The sequence below is a fragment of the Pygoscelis adeliae genome, unplaced genomic scaffold, assembly GCF_000699105.1.
Source record: "Pygoscelis adeliae isolate BGI_AS28 unplaced genomic scaffold, ASM69910v1 Scaffold91, whole genome shotgun sequence".
NCBI lineage: Eukaryota > Metazoa > Chordata > Aves > Sphenisciformes > Spheniscidae > Pygoscelis > Pygoscelis adeliae.
The window spans coordinates 2,288,580-2,309,259 of record NW_008824196.1 but is presented as its reverse complement, the minus strand read 5'-3'; the positions used below and the strand labels follow the sequence as shown (position 1 = coordinate 2,309,259).

Genomic DNA, 20,680 nt, shown 5'->3' with positions numbered 1-20,680 from the left:
TTGTTTAGCCTGGAGAACAGGAGGCTGAGGGGAGACCTCATCGCTCTCTACAACTACCTGAAAGGAGGCTGTAGCGAGGTGGGTGTTGGTCTCTTCTCCCAAGTAACTGGCGATAGGAGGAGAGGAAATGGCCTCAAGTTGCGCCAGGGGAGGTTTGGATTGGATGTAAGGAAAAATGTCTTTCCTGAAAGAGTGGTTAAACATTGGAACAGGCTGTCCAGGGAAGTGGTTGAGTCACCATCCCTGGAAGTATTTAAAAAACGGGTAGATGAGGCGCTTAGGGACATGGTTTAGTGGGCATGGTGGTGTTGGGTTGACGGTTGGACTCGATGATCTTGGAGGTCTCTTCCAACCTTAATGATTCTATGATTCTATGATTCTAAGAGTAGGGCACAGCCTGCAGCCTGACACCAGGGTAGCAGCATGTTCCCACCGCAGCTCTGTCCGGGAAGCTGCGTCAGTCGTGGTGGGTGCAGAGTTTAGAGAGGCCATGGCTTTCTGCTGGGTGGATGCCATTGCTCCCTGGTCGAGCTGGCAGAGCTTCAGCGCCCTTCCTGCACGCCCTTCCACGCAAACGGCCACGCTGCGCAAACTACTGCGCCATGCCCTTGCTGACACGCCACGCCCTGTTTGCCCGCCCTGTTCATGGCACTCCTGGTCGCTAATGCTCCCTAAGGGCTTCTTTTATACCTGGGGGGGGGACTTGGCTGCCGTTGGCCCTGTCCCCTCCCAGGTCTCATCAGCTGCTGTCGTGTGAGCTGCGGGCTCCTCGTGGCTCTCTTGGCTCTGCCTGAAGTTCTCCCAGTTCGGGAAACCCCCCTGTGCACCACACTAAAGCGCTCCGCTGCGGATCATGCCAGCACTAGAGCTTGCTCACCTCGGCAAGTTGTTCTGCATGTGGGAAGGAGAAACTTCTATTTTTAAATAATGTTTAAGAACCTCTGCATAGAGAAGCAAAGTACCTTAGAATAACTTAATTGTTACTATGTAAATCACTCCCCTCTCAGAAAAAAATTGGACAGCAAAGGTGCATAACTGGGAAATTACTACGACATAAATGGCATTTTTCCTTTGTTCTCTTACGTTATTGTACTGTGATGTAGTGAACATTTTTGCCATCTATTATAACTACAGGAGACTGTTTAAAATGAACTTTTAAAATTAATAAAAATATAAGTAAGTCTGTCGTAACTAATTGCAACATTTTAATTTGTGTAAATAACACGTGATTTATCTGTAGGTAAAATTATATGTTTAAATGTTTTCTGATTTAGAACACTGTATCAAAGTCACAGTGTAGTTGTTTTTCTTCATATTATATGCACATTAATTACAGAATACCTGATTAAACTTTTTTCCAGAGTGCCTGATAACAAATTCTGATCCCCTAATGGAGAACTCTCAGATGAAATGCCAAAGGTCACAGTGTATTAACATTATTTATATTGCAGATGGTTCAATGGATAATACAAGAGCTCAGATTGTGTGTCTGAGCTATAATTCAGTTTTGGTCGTTCTGTCTTTCCTGCAAGAGCATTTAAATTGTGCTCTAGTGTTTTTGCTCCTACCAGCTAAAACCTATGATTGGACTACAGTTTTATACTAATCTGAAAAGTGTGTATTTTTCTAAATGTTTTGATAAGAACAGTGGCATGTGCAGCTATGCTGTGTACCTTCCCAGGTCATGAATTTTTGAACCTGTTGACCAATTTCAATTGGATATAACGAGCTGGTAATCTCAGAAGCAATTACATTCTTAGAAATAGTAAGTGAAGTGAAGTGAAAAACTGGTGGCTGGAGAGAGGAGGAAGGCTGCAAAATTACCTCTGTAGTTATCTGTCCTGCTTGGCCTGCCACAAGCCAGTCCCAGTGTGCACGGCCACAGAACATGATCCTTCTCACCCAGGCACTCTTCAGGACTGGAAGAGGGGAGCAAGCCTGCTGCGGGCATTTTGGGCAGTGACAGGAGCCAGAGCACTATGGGTGAAAACAGCCGGTTTGGGGGAGTGAGGTTATAGGCTGTTGGGACTTAGTGGAGAATAAGAAATGTGGTTAATGTGATGGTGATGAACATGCATGAGAATAAGATGCAAACCCATTAGAAACCAAGCTTCATTAGTTCCAGTGCTGACTGCACAAGTTCTTTCATTAAGAAAATAAAAAAGTAGTAGCTGATGCTGGTGGGTAGCCATAGAAATATGTAACTAAATGTAATGCTAAAAAAGAAGAAACTTACTGTTCCTCTATGTTTGCTTTAGACCAGACCTATTTGATTGGAATGCTGTTGCTTCTCAGCAGTCACCTGTACAACGATTAGACCATGCATTCAACATAGCCAGGCAACACCTGGGCATAGAGAAACTCCTTGATCCTGAAGGTTAGTAGAAATTATGTTCTTTTCTCTAAGTGGAGAATCATTTTTCCATGCATTTGATTGTAAATTGATTTGACTTTTTTGCACAAGAATGTAACATTTTGTGAGATACATCATAAACTGAAGCAAAATCCTTTATTTATGTTTTAATGTTACCTTTGTGCTCTATTAGAATAGCATAAGAACTGCCTGTATGTACATGCTCTAAAGCAATTTTTTTCCAGCTTTGGGGCCAGAGTTTTAATGTGCATGCACTGAATTAAAGGTATCTCAATGAGTAGCTGATTTCTGTTTCAGAGATTTAGAGCGTTTACAGCTTTTATATCTTCTGGAAAGATCGTGAGTTCAAATTACCTTTTAATATATATCCAAAATGTGTATTCAAACTCTAGATACTCATATCTTTAAAATATGACTTACACATCTTCTGCATATTGAAGTTTTATCAGGATGACATGACTGATATCACTATCGTTTAGACTTATATGTAATAGACTTGTCTATTTTACCTTAACTCCGTCTTTTGTACTTCCTTACATAGTCATGTTTGAAAGGTTCCTTGTTCTTCACATGATCTTTTTAATTTTGTCCATTTCTGTATATTCTCTGCCCTACTTTCTGCATTGCTGAGAGCCTAAGTAATTTTCCCTCAGAGACCATTTCTAAAACATTCTTTACTATAAGGCAATGTTGAACAACTATTGTATTTCCTTTTTATGTATGCCTTTGTATATATATACACTGTCTTTTTCCACACCATGATCCATATGCTATATTTGCATGCAATTTCCTACAATTTGCCTGTTAAGTCACTAATAAATGCAGTTTTCTATATGTTTGTGCTGTTCTCAGTGGCTCACCTTGTGGTGAGTTTCTGGTGGGAAGAACCAGAATTTAACAAAATATAAAAATGAGTCTAAAACTTAGCATCGGGTCTCTTATAATGTTTAAATATAGTAGGGCATGTCTCAAGATTGAACTAATAACCCTATATCCCTTATATTTACCTGGGAGAAATGTATGAAAAAACCTGTCTGCTTATGCTGTAGTTGAGCATCATAAAGCTCTCTGCTTTGTAACTTTACTGCTTTGTGGAGTGAAAAACTGTTAGAGGGGATGGTCTAATTCAAGATGGTGATATTTTGCCCTGCGTAGAATCAAAAGAGGAGCATCTCAAGTGGTGCTCACAGTTGGAGCAGCAAGTAAGATTTGAGAGTCAAAGATGACAGGGACTTGCTACCTCATAGGTGAAGGTTTCGTGAGTGCCTCCTGAGTGTCCGCCTTGTGTGCAGTCAAATAGTTCCCCTTGTACCAGCAATGTATGGTGTGTCGGTAGTGGAACTTGTGGAAGAAATGCACAGTAAAACGAGTACAGCATTCCTTGCTAGTATACTATCTTTCATCTCTAGAACTGAATTTGTGTGAACCACTGGAGGAGGAACAGGCTTCCTACGTGCTAAAGCATGAGATGCAGCTTGTAAGCTCTGAAGGAGATTGGAATTGAAAACTGGGTTGCACAAGTGAATAGATATAGTCGCAGTCTTTGCTATAATTGGTTGAACTTTCCTTTTAAAATAGATTAGCGAATACGTTATTTTCTGTATGCAAAAGTCACTTTTGATTAGACATTTTATTCTGGTTTTGGCAAAGATACTTGCAGTTGTTTAGCCAACAACTGAAAAACTCTCAAACATTGGTGGTTTTCCAAATGTCTGGTGTAATTATTTGCTATTCAGTGTTGTAAATCATGGTGCTTGCCACCTATTTTTTTTTCTCTATGAATAAAAAACTGCAAACATTTCCAAAGGAAAAGTAAATCCTGTACCTATTTGAAAACATATGAATTTGTGAAACTATAACAATTTGGTTCATGATAATAAATCTGTTCCTACTGAAAAGTAGAATTACTGGTACATAAGTAAGTGAGGAATCTTGCTTGAAGGTTCCAGCATACTACTTCTGTAATTTTACTTTGTATATTTATCACCTCTTCTAATTACATACTTAAATATCTCTTAACAGCACATTGTGTAACAACACTCTCTTCTCTGGCTGTAAACTTAATAAAAACTGCAAAGTGCTACTGTATTAGAACAAAAAGGGAGTATGCATTCAGTGGTGAAACATTATTTTAATGTAACTTAATATTTGTCAAAACAGCACACATGTAATTTGTGAACACTTTAAAATCTGTTTTTGTTAATTAAATATTTGCTGTCTCGATATTTTGAAAATATTATGTAGAAAGGAAGCCACTATTCAATAAAGCCGTACTATTCTGCAACCATGTACGGTAGTCAGAAAAGGTTTGGGGTTTTTTGTTTGTGTTCTGAAGTTACTGATGATTGATACATCTTGAAATAGATTACTAGGAAATCCATCTTAGCAATTACATTTTGAAAAATAAATATTTTTATTCACCAAACATTGGTTTTCTAGTTTATATATAAAGTTCGTTTGTTTCTGAGGTTGCTGATATTTCAAGTCTGTCCTATGAGCAGCTTTTAAAACATTGTTTCAGAATTTGATCTCCATTTCAATAACCAAAGTGGTTAAGATATGGACTACGTTTAAGTATTTCCTGTAAAAGCTGTGTTGTGTAAGTTAAAACTTTTGTATTTTGATTCATGCAGAGATGATGGTTCTTGCTATTTTTGTCACTTATATTGACTAGTATGAATGCTTTTTACATCAGCAGTGTATCTTAAAGCAGGCACTTTGCTTAGTTTTTAAGCAAGTGAACTTAACAAAACCTGCCCTAGCCAATTGTATTTATACTGATGATGCATGCATCTTAAAACACAGATGAAAATACTGGGCATCTCCTGTAAAGGGCTGCTTCTGTGTCCTTTCATCTTCTTAAGAAATTCTTATACACAAGTCCTAAAGTAGTTTGACAAAACTGTCTTGTTCCTATTTTGAAACATTGACTTTGTATCTTGTCTGTGAAGCTTGATAATGTCTTCACAGAGTATGTAACCTTACTAACTTCCTCTTAAAAATAGCAAGCTGTATGTCTTTCTGCTTATAACTTTCCTCTAAACAAAATCAGCTAAGGAAAGATTGTGATTAATCAGGTGTTATCTGAAGATACTGTGTTTTGATATAAATTCCCAAAATAGGCTACATATGCAGCATAGAATAAATTCTACAGAGCTATTCTGCAATCAGGATGTTCATAATATTGGGGGGAAAAAAGCAAACAAACTTGTCTGCAAGAATAAGATACGTGGTAGGAGCTTTATTCCAGCCTTTTCCCTTTCCTTTTCAGACAGAAGAGGTGAGAAAGCTCAACCCATTCCACAGCAAATTTTAAAATATGTTAGCTGTTGGTTCTTTGTTTTGTTGTTGTTTGGTTTTTTCCCCTGATGTTGAAAAGGTATGTAGAAAAACATAAGGGACAGGTTTCCTTCCTCTCTTCTGTCATGAAAAAGCAGTGGAAGATTCAGCTTTATTCTGGATGCAGGAGTTGAATGTACATTAAGTAAGTTTGCCAATGATACTAAACTAGGAGGAGCTGTGGACTCCCTCAAGTGTAGAGAGGCATTACAGAGAGATCCAGATAGACTAGAGAGCTGGGCAATCACCAACCGTATGAAATTTAACAAGAGCGAGTGCCAGATTCTGCACCTGGGACCGGGTAATCCTACTTATACATACAAACTGGGGGACAAGAGGCTGGAGAGGCAACCCCTCAGAAAGAGATCTGGGAGTTTGGGTTGATGGCAAGTTGACTATGAGTCAACAGTGTGCCCTGGCAGCCAAAAGGGCCAACCGTGTCCCGGGGTGCATCAAGCACAGCATAGCTAGCTGGTCGAGGGAGGTGATAGTCCCACTCTACACTGCACTGGTGCGGCCCCACCTCGAGTACTGTGTGCAGTTTTGGGCGCCTCATTATAAGAAGGACATCAAACTATTAGAGTGCGTCCAGAGGAGGGCGACCAAGGTGGTGAAAGGCCTTGAGGGCAAGACTTATGAGGAGCGGCTGACGTCACTCGGTTTGTTCATCTTGGAGAAGAGAAGGCTGAGGGGTGACCTCATTGCAGTCTATAACTTCCTCAAGGGGGGCAGCAGAGGGGGAGCTGCTGATCTCCTCTCTGGTGACTAGCAATAGGACACGAGGAAGTGGAATGAAGCTGTGTCAGGGAAGTTCAGATTGGACATTAGGAAAAGGTTCTTCACTGAGAAGGTGATCAGTCACTGGAGCAGGTTCCCCAAGGATGCAGTCACGGCACCAAGCCTGTCAGAGTTCAAGGAGTGTCTGGATATGACCCTCTTAGTTATATAGTTTAGTTTTAGATAGTCCTGTGAGGAGCAGAGAGATGGACTCGATGATCCTTATGAGTTCCTTCCAACTTGACGTTGTCTGTGATCTTTTTGATTGAATCTTGCCAGTGAGTGAAATGTAAGCAGGCTTATATGTCTATCTGGTGTTCACTACCAGTGAGCCAGTGTATTAACTGGGAATAAATAAGAAGGTGTGAGGAAAATTGATGGATGGTATAAAGTGTTACTTAGAAGAAAGTTAATAAAGACCTAGAGATTAGTGGTCTCCCAGAGTTAGAGATTAGTGGAGATTAGAGATTCAAACGGAAAAATGTGTTTGCAAATTGAACTTTTTAGGCCAAAGTATGCCTACGTAACTCACAGTGACCTTTTGTTGTAAGACATTTGTGATTATGCAGCTAAGATGTTTTAATTCTTGATAATGCTCTCTGTCATCCTTTCAAAGGAAAAATAGTTATTTTCCTTTGGTTGTTCAAAATTATTATTTGTGAGCTTCCAGTCATGTCCCATTCAACTTAAAATACCATGCAGGGAACATTGCCAAACCCAGGTCATTTTAATAGTGATTTTTGTTCAGATTTGAATGGCAAAGCTAGCATGTGAAAATTTCTGCTACATTAATGAGTATTTTTTAATGGTGTGCTTTTTTTTTTTTAGAGACTCTTGGTACAACTAGGGAAAATATTCAACTTTTTTCCACACCTTTGTGATGACTCTTGTGGTATGGTGAATGTAAATTTGAGCTGCTGACTTTTGAAAAGATTTTGCTTGATTGTTTTCAATGTAAATAACTCAGGTTGTTAATATCTGACTGCTCTCTTGAATTTAGAGTATTTTAGACATAAATAATATAACCCTCTGAACATTTTTCTTTTAAAAATTATAAACATAAAGTTTTCAGCTCCCTGCATTCCTCACTTATTCTAAGCTATTACTATGTATGGGGAATGAGTAGTGATGGAGATATTTGCCGTCTTTTTTGGTATGGGTTCACTTTAGCTAATTTCAGCAAAAGACTTAAAATATCTTAACTGAATCAACCAAATGATGTTGACATTAGTAATTATAACTCACATATATGAAAGATTGAAAAATTGATCATGCTGTTAAGATTAGTCTGTATCTCTTAATAACATCTAATTATCTGTACCTGCGGTTACATCTTTTAGTAGTTAATTGATTCTTCGTGATTATTTTATCTGTATTGCAGTTGTGGAGGAACATGATTCCAGTCTTCACATACAAACTTCAGAAAATATACTAATGGCTACTATGTTCCTTGTGTGTCCACTTTTTCATGAGCATCTTTTTAAATATCACCAAGCAAAGAATAGGGTAATCAAAGAGCAACAAATGTGTTATAATCAGCAACACATAGTAGTTATATGTCATTGGCTGTATACTGAGTTTTACTTTTTACTTTGGGATAAAACACTGTCACGGATGGAGTGAAACTGCACTTCACTCATAAGAGAGAAGCAACAATACTTTATTGTTAGAAAACACTGAGTTAAAGCCTGAATTAACAAAGTTCAATGGTAAATGCAACAGTGAACAAAATTTGATGTCAAGGTGCACTTGATTATTTACTGCTTAGAGGACAGGGTCAGACATTACTGTCAGGGAGACCCTCCCATTGAGTCATGAGGTTCAGAAAGGACCCCCTTGCTTTCTGAACTTCTCAGAGAGGAGTTCAGGTGCGGCTGGATCCAGTCCTAGTCCTAATCTTGGTCAACAGTTTATGTCTAAAGGATTATATATGTGCAATCAATGCTTTATATCACTTAGCTAAGATTTCAAAGTTTAGTCACTTACCGAGTATCTGTTGCGGCAAGGAATCTCTCAACCTCCAGGAGTAACCTTAAGAGGCGTCCCTACTCAAAGGGAGATCCTGGCATGCAGCCCACTGCCATGCAGGAGAGCTCAAAGGGCTCTTGGGCTGCTCACTATTTATAGGGGTAAGATGATTGACTCATAGTCATATTTGCATACTGATAACTGTGGTTAGGTGGGCGTCTTTCTCACAATAACCAAGGGCTATTGCGTGGTTATCTGGCTCCCGAATCCACTTCATTAATGGGCGAAGTATCACCATCAGCATCCATTAACGACTGCCCCTGCTAGGTATCCCTTGAGCAGGGTTACAGGAGATAAAGGACAGGTTGGGCGGGGGAACACACCATCACAAACACACATGTCATATAGGAGCAGAAGGATCTTTCAAGGAACAGTAGGGAATGCTCTCTCAGAAAATGAATCTGGGAATACATCTGAGCTGTGTCCTCTCTCCCCTTAACAAAAACCAAGTCTGAGTGCGGTAGCAGCAGTAGCAGCAGCAGGAGATGAAGTGTCTGTGTGCTCCCTTCTAGCAATAAACATCAGATTCTTGGTTTAATGAACTTGTCCCTGCTGTCATTTTTGTGGGTCTTGTGCTTGTTTGTGCTAGCCCAATAATAAATAGACTGTGAAGTTATATAACAGCATTTCTGCGGTCCTTTTTAAGTGAAGTAATTATCCAGTTTCTTATACTTTACTGTGTATCCTGATAAAAACCTTGTTTAATCCATCCCAGTCATGTTTTCCATATTTTTCCTTAATTTGCACTGATGACATGAGTTTTTGGCACTATTATTAAGTGATAATGAGACTCAGACTGTTTTCCATTTGATAACTTTTTTGTTTGATCTTGACTTTGCATGCTTCTGTATCTCAACAGTAATGGGTTCTACCATACCTGTAGCACAGAGAAGAGGGGAAAAAACTGTCAGTGTTGTAGTTCATGAAGTCATTAACCCTGTCTGTACCCAGTAGTTGTATAGAGTGGTAATACTGTTTTTCAGTTCATTTTATTGCCCTTGCTGACATGGCTCATGTCAAGGGAGTATGAGAAGATATTTGTTTTCTATCATGCCCTAAAGTTTAGAAGTGTTTTGCCTAGTAGAGTGTCAGTGTGTGGGATTTTTTTTTTTTTTAAAGGCGGGGGGAGACAAGTCACAAGAGCTATGTTTGATATTGTGTTGCTGAGAAGAGTCAAGAAAAATGCCAGATCGGGCTTAGAAATCATTATTTCAGCTGCACAAAAACCTTATAATGGTTATAAAATAAAATAAAAAAGGATTGTTTTTTCAGGTGCCTTTTGGTTCTCAAATCCTGGAATACTTTTGGTTAAATAAGAGGAAAATCTACAGGATTCACAAAAATAAAGAAGTTAATTGTTACAGGATGTTATTACTGGATTTACCCATAAATATTTGGACAGCTTTATGTCTGGAGCTGCCTTTTAAACTAATGGCACCAGCTTGGTACCAGCAGTAAATTTTTGGTTGGGAAACTGTCATAGTGTCTGGTGTCTGTTACACAGCTACTTAGGAAAACAAATGCAGATCTGCAGGGGCCTTCAGTCCTATTGCCAATGTAATGATTTATCAAGTTGCAAGATTGCTGGATATGTTATTTATTTTAGCTATATCTTTAGTAACAGCAGAAGATTGTGTTTGAGAACTGTCTTTGTATATTTGCTGGTCTGAATATTCAGTATTCTGTCAGTAGTTGAACCTGTGTATATGAGCTAGGTAATGCAAAACAAAAAATCCTTTTCTGATGGTCAGAAAAATTTACATTAATAATAAGTAATCAGTTATATATATTTTAATATTGCTTTTGCTTCTATTTCAAAAGTAACAATATAAAATGCATGTAAATATATACTCACATAAACTATCAAAGCCATTGTATCTAATTGTGTTTCCTGAGCACTGTCACCTGCTCTGTTAAGGTATTCTGAAGCTGTGCATTTTGAGTGTTTCTGTGGAATGTATGATTAGTGGATGGTTTTGGTTCAGACACTGACTTCTAAAATTATGTCCTGTATGAAGCTAGTCAGTGAGCAGTTGTTAGCTCTTAGCAGTACTGTTCAAAACAAGAAAAAGATAAATCCCTTAAAAGGAATTAATAACTCCTAATCATGTCCCCTCTCCCTGCTGTTTTTATTTGAGTCTTAAAATTCTCATTTTTTAAAAAAATACAGGAAAATGTGTTGAATTAGTCTCTTCAAGTCTTGTTCATGTTCTGGCATATGAATTCTGCTTATCTCTAAGCATTCCTTCTACTGGATCTATATATAGCAGGGGTGGACTTGTATTAGCATTGTTGAAGCATTGAAGTACAACAGTAAAAGCACAACCCTTTAACCATTGCTTTACTGTTTGTCAGTACAAATTGCAGCTCTAAGTGCTGGATATGCCATCATGCCATATCATGTACTTTGTCTTTAGTTCGTAGCACAGCTCTGAGACGCAGAGCAAGCAAAGGACTGTGGAAATACCTTCAAAAATAACAGGGAAAGTACATAATTTATTGGCTATGTAATGCAATAAGTAAGCTTTTATCTGAATGAATTTGTAATACGAATAGATTTTTCAAGTGGTTGCTAGTTTGATCTATATTCCTGTTGTAATATTTTACTTTACAGTTCCTTTTGAGAAATATTTGCCCTCAAAATTAAACTGCATTTCTTATTTTCCTACTGATAAGATGAAAGTCCTGTTTTTTCTTTGCAGTCTCAAGCAAATAGAAATAGTCAACAAATATAGCAAATTCACTAGCCTCCATCTAAAACCACTTTCTCTTCCATATTTATGAATAGCTTTATTACTGCCTCATTGACCTGTGAGCAATTTAATTATCAAGAGACTACTCAACAATCAGTAACTTTTACAGGGTTTCATGGAGATAAATGGCTTGAAGGGTGCTGTGTTAAGAGACTCAAGGACAAAACAGGCCCTTCCTCTTATCAGTGGGAAGCCTTATAATAACTGGGATTTAACTGGGAGCGGGGCACATACGTTACAAAAGAAATTATGAGATTTTCTATCACAATGGATTTGCAGATTATAATATAATTTGAAATACTTGAACTTGAATAATAAAGAACTCTCTAGTAACTGCATTGTAGGTAGTTTGGCAACTGTTAGATGTAAGGATCAGTACATGGAATGTCTGAAAGTATTTGGAGTGTAGAACAGATCATGTGATATTTCTCAAGAGCTTATTCTAGCAAAAATAGTTGAACAGGTTTCCTCAGTGTCTAACTGTGAATCTGACTCTGAGTCACTCAGTTTCTTTTTGAACACATAAAAGATAAGCATCTCAGTAATATCAGTGTAGGCAAGATGTAAAAATAAACAATTCCACGTTGTCCAAAATATTCCATATTTTCTTTCAATAGTGAAGACTATTATCTTTCACCCCAAGGGGAAAAAGTAGGCTATTATATTTCTAATACGTAAGCCAGCACAGAAGACCTTTGCAGAGAAAGTTGAATTCAGAGGTTTTCTGGTAGGCTTCTTGGGGAGAAATTGTATACCTTAGCTGGTGACACCACTGACAGTTCAACCTTCTAAAAATAATATTCATTACTTCTATTATCAAGCAACGGAGCTTTCTGAAGTCTTATATTCTGAAATATTTACATCTGACCATAGTTTTCATTAAGAAATAAAAAATTAAGGAAAAAAAAAAGAGGGGGGAAGATTTGGGAAGTGTTATTTCCTTGCTGTATTTTTTACAAAGATTCATTCTTAAAGATAACGTTAGGGAATACCAGATGATCTTAAAGCAGTCAAAAGGCCTTGTATATGAAATAAGAATGAAGACTGCAAAAGAGTACGCATCTGCTTGTATCTGCTTCGACCGGGTAAGGAGCTCTGCATATGTTCTAAAGGGCCACAGACCTCTGTTGCCTTGTCATCGGTAATGTTGTCTCCCTATTTTAATGAAGCCCAGGGCACATGGTAATGGAAAATGCATTGGAGCTGACAATATACTACTGAGTAATCTTGACATTGTGAAATGTACTTGGTTGAGTGTATTTCTCAGCTGAAATGGATCAAGGGATCTTTAACATTATGAATGTTTTTTCTATATGTCCTGTTGTTGCTCTGCCTCAAGTGTGTTCTGCGAGTAAAAATGTTTTATCTATGACCTCAGCATATGTGTCACATAAAAGCAGATATGCCATCTTTTGGACTTCCAGCAATGCTTTTCTGTTGAAAGCAAGGAAAATAAGGACTGTTGCAAAGAGCCATATGGTAGCAAAACACATGTAAACAAAATTTGTTAGCCAGTTAAAAGTTTTTTCTCCTCTACAGGTATCTTTTTACAGCATTGGAGATCACATAAAACAATAGTTATTAACTGGTTTGTCATGCATCAAATAGAAATGGGAAAATAGTCTTTTTCCTTAGGACCTTCTGACAAAGGAGGAGGTTTGTTTCTGTGCCTATAGAATCGTAGAATCATAGAATCATAGAATAGTTTGGGTTGGAAGGGACCTCTAAAGGTCATCTAGTCCAACTCCCCTGCCGTGGGCAGGGACATCTCCAACTAGATCAGGTTGCTCAGAGCCCTGTCCAACCTGACCTTGAATGTTTCCAGGGATGGGGCGTCTACCACCTCTCTGGGCAACCTGTGCCAGTGTTTCACCACCCTCAGCGTAAAAAATTTCTTCCTTATATCTAGTCTAAATCTACCCCCCTTTAGTTTAAAGCCATTCCCCCTTGTCCTGTCGCAACAGGCCCTGCTAAAGAGTTTGCCGCCATCTTTTTTATAAGCCCCCTTTAAGTACTGATAGGCTGCAATAAGGTCTCCCCGAAGCCTTCTCTTCTCCAGGCTGAACAACCCCAACTCTCTCAGCCTTTCTTCAGAGGAGAGGTGTTCCATCCCCTGATCATTTTTGTGGCCCTCTTCTGGACCCACTCCAACAGGTCCGTGTCTTTCCTGTGCTGAGGGCTCCAGAGCTGGACACAGTACTCCAGGTGGGGTCTCACCAGAGCAGAGTAGAAGGGCAGAATCACCTCCCTCGACCTGCTGGCCACGCTTCTTCTGATGCAGCCCAGGATACGGTTGGCCTTCTGGGCTGTGAGCGCCCATTGCTGGCTCATGTCCTGCTTTTCATCCACCAGCACCCCCAAGTCCTTGGGGGGTAGACCCAGATCAAAATATTCTGCTTTGATCTTAGCATCCCAGTTCCTACAATAATATTCCATAATCTGTACCTTCAGCATTGTAATACATGTACAAATATATATATAATTATAAAAAGGCTTTCTGAAAATAGAGATGGTTCATGTAAAGATTTGTAGAGTATTGGAGGTTAATACTCTATAAAAAAAATCTAGAGGAGGACTTTTGCTTAAAATTAATTAAAAAAAAACCCTATTGGGCATCTTCATATCCTTCATTTTTTTGATAACTGAAAGAATTTGCTCTATTTAGAAAACCCATAAACAACTTGCAATATTCTACTGCAAAGATACCACTATCTGCCTGTCTGTTAATATTGATTTGAAAAGCTGCTAAAGAGATTACCTAACTTAAGAGAAAAAACTTATACAGGTATCTTGAGACTTCTAGATTTTTTAATTTGGTCACAAATGGAAGGATGATTAAGATGTTTACTTGCTAGGAATGAATAACATTAATTGGTAGCATGTTTGATTAAAATCTCTGGATTTGAAATAGAATAGGAGAGAAGTGTTAATGACCTACACTCCCTTTGAGGCACACTATTCCCACTAAACTTCCAAATACAATAGAGCACAGTTTCAGCCACACAAGGATTAACCACTTCCTAAAACCTGGTAGTAGGTCAGAAGCTTGAATCAAGTTCACCAGTATGCTGAGCCTTGTACCAGGAACAAAACATTGACTTATGTACAGGAGTGGACTACTTTGCTTAAAGGTGAATATCACATAAAGATAGTTCTTACCAGGCTGTGATTGGAAGTTCTGAGTGCTTTGGTTTTGTTACTCCAATTTAAAAAATAATTAAAAAGTTAAAAAAAAAAAAAAGTGAGGCATAATTTTGCTAATGCAGCAGCAAGCATTTACTTTTATTTCAACTCGTGGTAATATCCTGCATATTATCCATACATATAAAAGGTATGTATCCTTTTAGTCATGCATACAAAGATGCACATACAAAAGCCTTTTTTCAGAAGTTCCCATGTAAGTTCCATGAAGTTCCATGTAAGGCAAAATCAGTGATTTCTGTCCAGCATCCCAGATTTTTCTCTGGTGCTTCATTTGTATACTTTCTTTCTTTTCTGTGTGAAGTTAACTGTCTGAGTGTGGGGAATGTATTAGACTACATAAGGCAGAATCAAGCTCTACGATTCTGAAATTCTAAGTTTGTACATTGAAGGAAATAATAAATTTTAAGAACTTAGTTAAGATGGTGGTCTAATCATTGTTTTAATTCTGCTTCGTAAGCTTATGATTTTAAGTTGTGGGATTTCTTGTTTCACTGATGAATTCTGTTACGCTACTTCTCATGCTAAAGAATGTTTGATAAGGGGAAAACAATGGGTTGATGATAGACTGTGGAATATTTTAGTGAGAAATAAGATTTCACAATGGCAGGAAAGGAGAGAGAACGAAATGCTGACAATTACTGAAAATAACTTCAGGAGCAAGAAGAATCTGGGTAAAATTTATTACCAAGAAAATACGAATAGTAACATCTAATTTTTTTTAGGTTTTTTTTTTAACATCAAAACCATCTGTACTGAAAATAGACTTCAGCCTGTTTAAAAGTGCTATCAGTGACTGGTAATGAAGTGCTCTAGTTGTAAAAGTTCCCTTCACCTGAAAAACTTTCAACACTGTAAAAAATTAATTCTTCTTTTCTACATCACAGGCTGTCTCAACATGCTACAAAAGGAGAGAGAAAGATTAGCAAAGAATGTTTTACTGCAGAATATGAAAGATTCTATCCAATAAAAGAAACCTGAATATTTGTATGCTTCTTTCTTTATTCTGTCTCTCTTCTATGGGCCAGATCTGAGAACCTTATTATTTGAAGAAAGTGAGTTTTCAAACAGTCAAAAATAATTTTCTCTATTTCAGTACAGAAGAGATGGCAAAGGTTGTCTTGAATTTAAAATTTGCCAAAGTATTGAGAAAAAAAGTATTTCTTAAATTTACTTATGACATGAATACTGTCATAATTTTTGCGGAAATACACTAATTTATCTTTAGAGTCAAACTGCCTCTGTGTTTTCCAGTTATGAAAATGCTGATAATTGTCATAGCCAGAAAAAGTCTCATGTGCATTAGAGGAGTTATTTTATGAAATCTTAGTAAACCATTGTTCCGCAAGTGGAAATGCTGGACCTTCTCATTCTGGTACTTGTTATCAGAAGGTCATCTGAAACACATTTATCCACCAGGTGGTGGAAGAAACAAATTTGAGTTGAAGCCTCTGGAAAAGAAATGGAAGGAAGAAATTCATATGAATCTTTTGCTTAGAATTAATGTAATTGATCTTTAATCTCTAGACCAGAATTTGACATCTGGCCTGGTTTCTTAGACTCTATAGTCAGAGAAGATCCAAATTTTTGAGTCATCTAAGGTGGATGCTTTTTTTAGGATGAGATGAATCATGTCATAACTCTTTTGAATGGATAAGTTCTGGTTTTGGCCCTGACTCTGAGAGAGTCCAAACTCATTTATGTGCATAAGTCTAACTTTGTGAGATGTATCCCAACCTTTAAGCATGGCTGTCTTGAGATAAAATCTCTAAGAAGACCCTGAGAGTTGTAATTCCCTCTGTAGTGATTTTCGTCTTTAGCTGCCATTCTTCCATGACAAGGTAACGTATCTAAAGCCTTAATTAATTTCCTTAGCATCTCAGTGTGTCTGCATTAATCCTGCAGACAAGACTTTCTGGGCACTGTAATGGCTTTCCTGTACAGAAATCGGATCAGAAAAAATACCTTGCAAGAGGCATTTCCTTTTTCCATACAATGAGTATTATTTTCTACTGATTCTAAAGAGAACACATGGTAATGATTGAAATGATTGAATCTAGAAAGAGAAAAAAGAATCACCTGTCCTCAGGCAGTTCTTGCGTTTTTAAGATATTAAAATGAAAGTGCATGGAAAGCAGGACTACAGGAGAAACTTGCTTAGTTTTTCTCAATTCTTTTCCAAATTTTTCTAGCTTTGAGGTTCACTGTTAAAAGAGGAAGAAGCGGTATTGTCATATCTTCGTAGAAGATGGTGGGTTTATTCATTTTCTGGTATTTCTGGGGATTATTTGCTTTGCAAATAAGGCAAAAGCCGTTTCTAAAATTACTGTAAAACTAGTCTATTGTTGTGGATAATTTTCAGTGGCTTCATTTAAACAATGTAGTTTGAAAAACCTTGGTTCAGTCAGAGAAATTGAAGTTCAGATAGGATTTATAGAAAGTTCTGAGGCATTTGAATGCCAAATGGCAGTCATTGTTGGGGCACTTGCAAAAATGAATAAATACATTAAAAAATAAAGGAACAAGACTTCTGGAGATCATACTTTCTCTGTTTTCCTCTGATCTTTTATTTCATTTCCCTCTTAGTTTTTAAACCAATGGCTTAATGAGCAGTGGCTTTCTTGATAGTTACTTTCTGGAAGCTAGGTGGAAGGAAACAGCCCCAAATGAATGCTTTCTCTTGATAGAAAAATTATAACATGTATTTGCTTTTCGGTAGATACTGGAAGTAACCATTTTATGAATACCATGAATACAGGATAATTTCTGTCACAGCTTTCAGCTGGAATCCAACCAAGAGAGAGACATTTATTGTTAGAGTGGTCATGGAATTACATCCAAAGAAGTTTTTTTTTAACTTAAGTTTTTCTGTTTTCCTTATAGTTTGCTGCAATTTGTCAAGAGAGTTGTTTTCTTTTGTATAGTATCTTGCAGTAAGCAGGCTGTAGATTATCTTCTGGTCATTCTGATTTCTCTGCTTATCATAAAATTTACTGTTACATTATTTAGTGCAACAGTACAGAGAGATAGTCTGAAAGGTTGTTGTGAATTAGTGAAGAGGTTTATATTGCTAATGTGTATTAAACCCTCTGTGGATAATATTTTTGAGATGTGACCTTTAGGGATTACTCTGCCAAACAACTGAAGTGGCTATATAAAAAATCAGCCTGAAATGGGAAGAAACTACTTAAGCCATAACCAAAGCGATTCTCTGAATGTGAACTGTGAGGGGGGGTGCTTAAGGAGTAAACTGAAATGTTGGTTGTTGGGGTTTTTGTTTTTTTTTAGTAGCCCACATTTTAAAAGGATACAGTGATAAGCAGAGACAAAATAGTGTGAATCAGTTGTAGTGCTTGAAATAAACTGTCTTTGGTGAAAATGGACTGATGCTCCTGAAACTACTTCTTAGTCACCGAGCAGCAAGGGAGTAAAGCTTGTGTGCATTGATAATGGGCAAGGATAACTGCTCTCTGAAATGTTTTCTGACCATTTTTTCCCCTTTATGAAAACAGTACTTGTTTGCATTCTGGAAATGTGCTTTATGACTGCATATTTTTCCTTAAATAAATAGGAAACTTTCAAGAATTTTTGAAAAAGTTATAAATATTTAATATTTCTACTCTAATACCTTGCCATGATTTAGACTTCAGCATTGGAACCAATGGTGTCTCTTGTAACAAAGTTACTTAAATATAACGATGGCTTAAACAAAAATACTTGTATCAATGGGGAAAATGGAACACCATCAGTCATGTTGAATATAAGTATACTAAGGCCATGCAAAGTGGTTCTTGGCATTTTTTTTTTGCGAAGCCTGCATGCTGCTCTGAACTTGATGAAAAATCGCTTCTGCTCTTGAGTATTTGTTGTTTGACTTCTTCAGGAAACACCACCTAATGATGACTAAAAAAATTAATTTTCTACATTAATCACTGTTATAATACTTACACAATTTAAATGAGAAGAATTGAAATCCCTCATTATTATAGTGTTGTTTTGCTGTGACAGCCTCCCTGACTTCCTCACAACCACACAAGTCATGACTCTGTCTTCAGAGCTGCAATAGCAAAACCAGTAGTGAGTGATCTTCCTTCCTACATGGTTGTATAACATTGGTCATGCTCAATACAAGACAATTAAAGCTGTTGGAGACTGTAATTTACTGCCCTTTTCCTTAAGTATTCCATCCAGGAATTGTCATGGGTCCTTTCTGTTCTCCATGGTCAGATTTCATATATAAATGCACCCATGTCATCTTGTGACATGTAGTCAGACTGTAGCTAGAGTATATTCCTGGACCCAGATGCTGAAAAACAGCCAGGGGATTAAAATTTTTGCAAACAGCAATGACTCAGTTTTGGAAAATATGGGATTGAAAATTACACTAAATGTTGGAGAAAAAAAATCAGGCAAATTAGCCACCTTTCAGCAACCGGTGTGTGTGGGGAGCAAACATAGACAAGACACATCTCTGAATGTGTCTTAAAATCATGATGTTTAAAGTTATCGCTGTATAGAAAGGTGTCCTTCTGTAAGTAGAAAGAATATCTCCATGAAGAAAAGCGTAGAAAGTGACTGAAACAATTCCTGATCTGTTTGCATGCAAATTGTATTTTGTTTAAGCAAAAAAACTTAGTAAACTTGGGAATGACTTAAGTGTGTCAGAAAACTTAGACTGTCAATTTTAACTACACAAATAAATGTAGAAGGAATATTTTTCAGGACTAAGATGCCCTTTTCAGTAGAGGTTCTATATGATAAAGAAAACTAAAATAGTATTTGCTGCTAACTAAATTCTCATAAAAATCATTGTATTTGTTTGGCAGTTTCAGAACTCACAGACAATAAATCTGAAGTTTAAAAAAATATTTTGAAAAAGAGTAGCTTCTATTTTAAATTTCTGCTTGTATTTTAATTTACCTTAACTGAAATCTAAGTATGTTCTCAATTAACTTGAGTCAACCACAGAATCATTCTTGGTGGGTTGAACTAGAGCTGACCAAATGGATTACGTGCAGGTGTCATGGTGTTGGTAGCTGAGGTAGGGAGGGGAGACTGCAGGGGTGGCTTCTGTGAGAAAAGACATGGGGCTGCCATATGCTGGACACAGCTGGTTCCAGTTGGCTGCATAACAGACCAATCACAGGACACTGCTGAGCCCATCAGCCAAGTTGACGGCACCTATATGAAAACAGTTAAGAAGGGACAGAAAACACTGGGTGGGGAGGGAACAGGGCAGAGGAAGGAACAACAAGGTTAGAAGAATAGGAGCTGCTTCATGGCAGAGCAGGTACAGCCCTGAAGGGACTGCAGCCCATGGAGGATGGAGCATAGGAAGAGCATGAGAAGGAAGGATCAGCAGAAGGAAGAGCGAGAAACAAGGAGTGGCAAAGAGAAACCACTAAGCACTGACTCTGACATCATGTGGTCCTCCTTGCCTCGCTGAAGGGACTGAGTGTAACATGGCAATAGCAAGGGAGGAGAGGTGTCTGGAAAGAAGTGGAGACTAGGAAGGGAGGGAGGCGAGGCAAGGTGCTTGAAGTGAAGTGAGCCTGGAAGTGAAGTTGGGTCTGGCAAAGGAGAAGGAAAGGTGTTTTTCCCTAAGTATTTAAATGTCATCTTTTGTTTCCCAATACTTGAATCAGTATTTAAATTTAGGTTTTGTTAATTGGCAATAAATGAACTTAAATCCCCTAAGTTGAGTCGGTTTTGCCCACAACAGTAACTGGTGAGTGATTTCTGTGTCTCTATTTTGACCCATGAGTTTTTGCACTCTTGTTCTTCCTGTTTTCTCCCCCGTCCTGTGGGGAGCAAGCAAGCTTCTGGATGGGGCTTGATTGCTAGCCAGGGTCAACTGACAACACCCAAATGTATTAAATGGAACTAAGCACAAACATAATCCAAATCAAAATAAATGTCAGTTGATGCTTTGTCCTTGATTCTTCTTTTTTGAACTGTTTCACTGTGCAGATGATAATCCAAGATTTTCTTGGCCTCTAAAAGATACAACAATTATGTCTTCCCCTATCCCTGAAGGAAGTTGTCTTAGAGGCGTGATGGCTGCCAATGCCTGAGCTATTTGTAATTGACAATGGCCTCCTAAGGGCAAGAAATGTAAAAACAGCATTGTTGCATCTGGGACCAAAATTGGAAATACAGTTATACTTCAATCTTGTATGACTGTGAAGGTGTTTGCTTAGAGCTTGCT

General features: G+C 37.9%; 1 protein-coding gene across 1 annotated transcript in view; it reads left to right on the top strand.

Annotated features, from left to right (window-relative positions):
- The window catches only part of DMD (dystrophin), a 1,204,567-nt gene that overhangs the window by 249,973 nt on the left and 933,914 nt on the right, over positions 1 to 20,680 (top strand). The window contains 1 exon segment of the mRNA XM_009334780.1: positions 2,259 to 2,377. Coding sequence (XP_009333055.1) covers positions 2,259 to 2,377 — 119 coding nt within the window.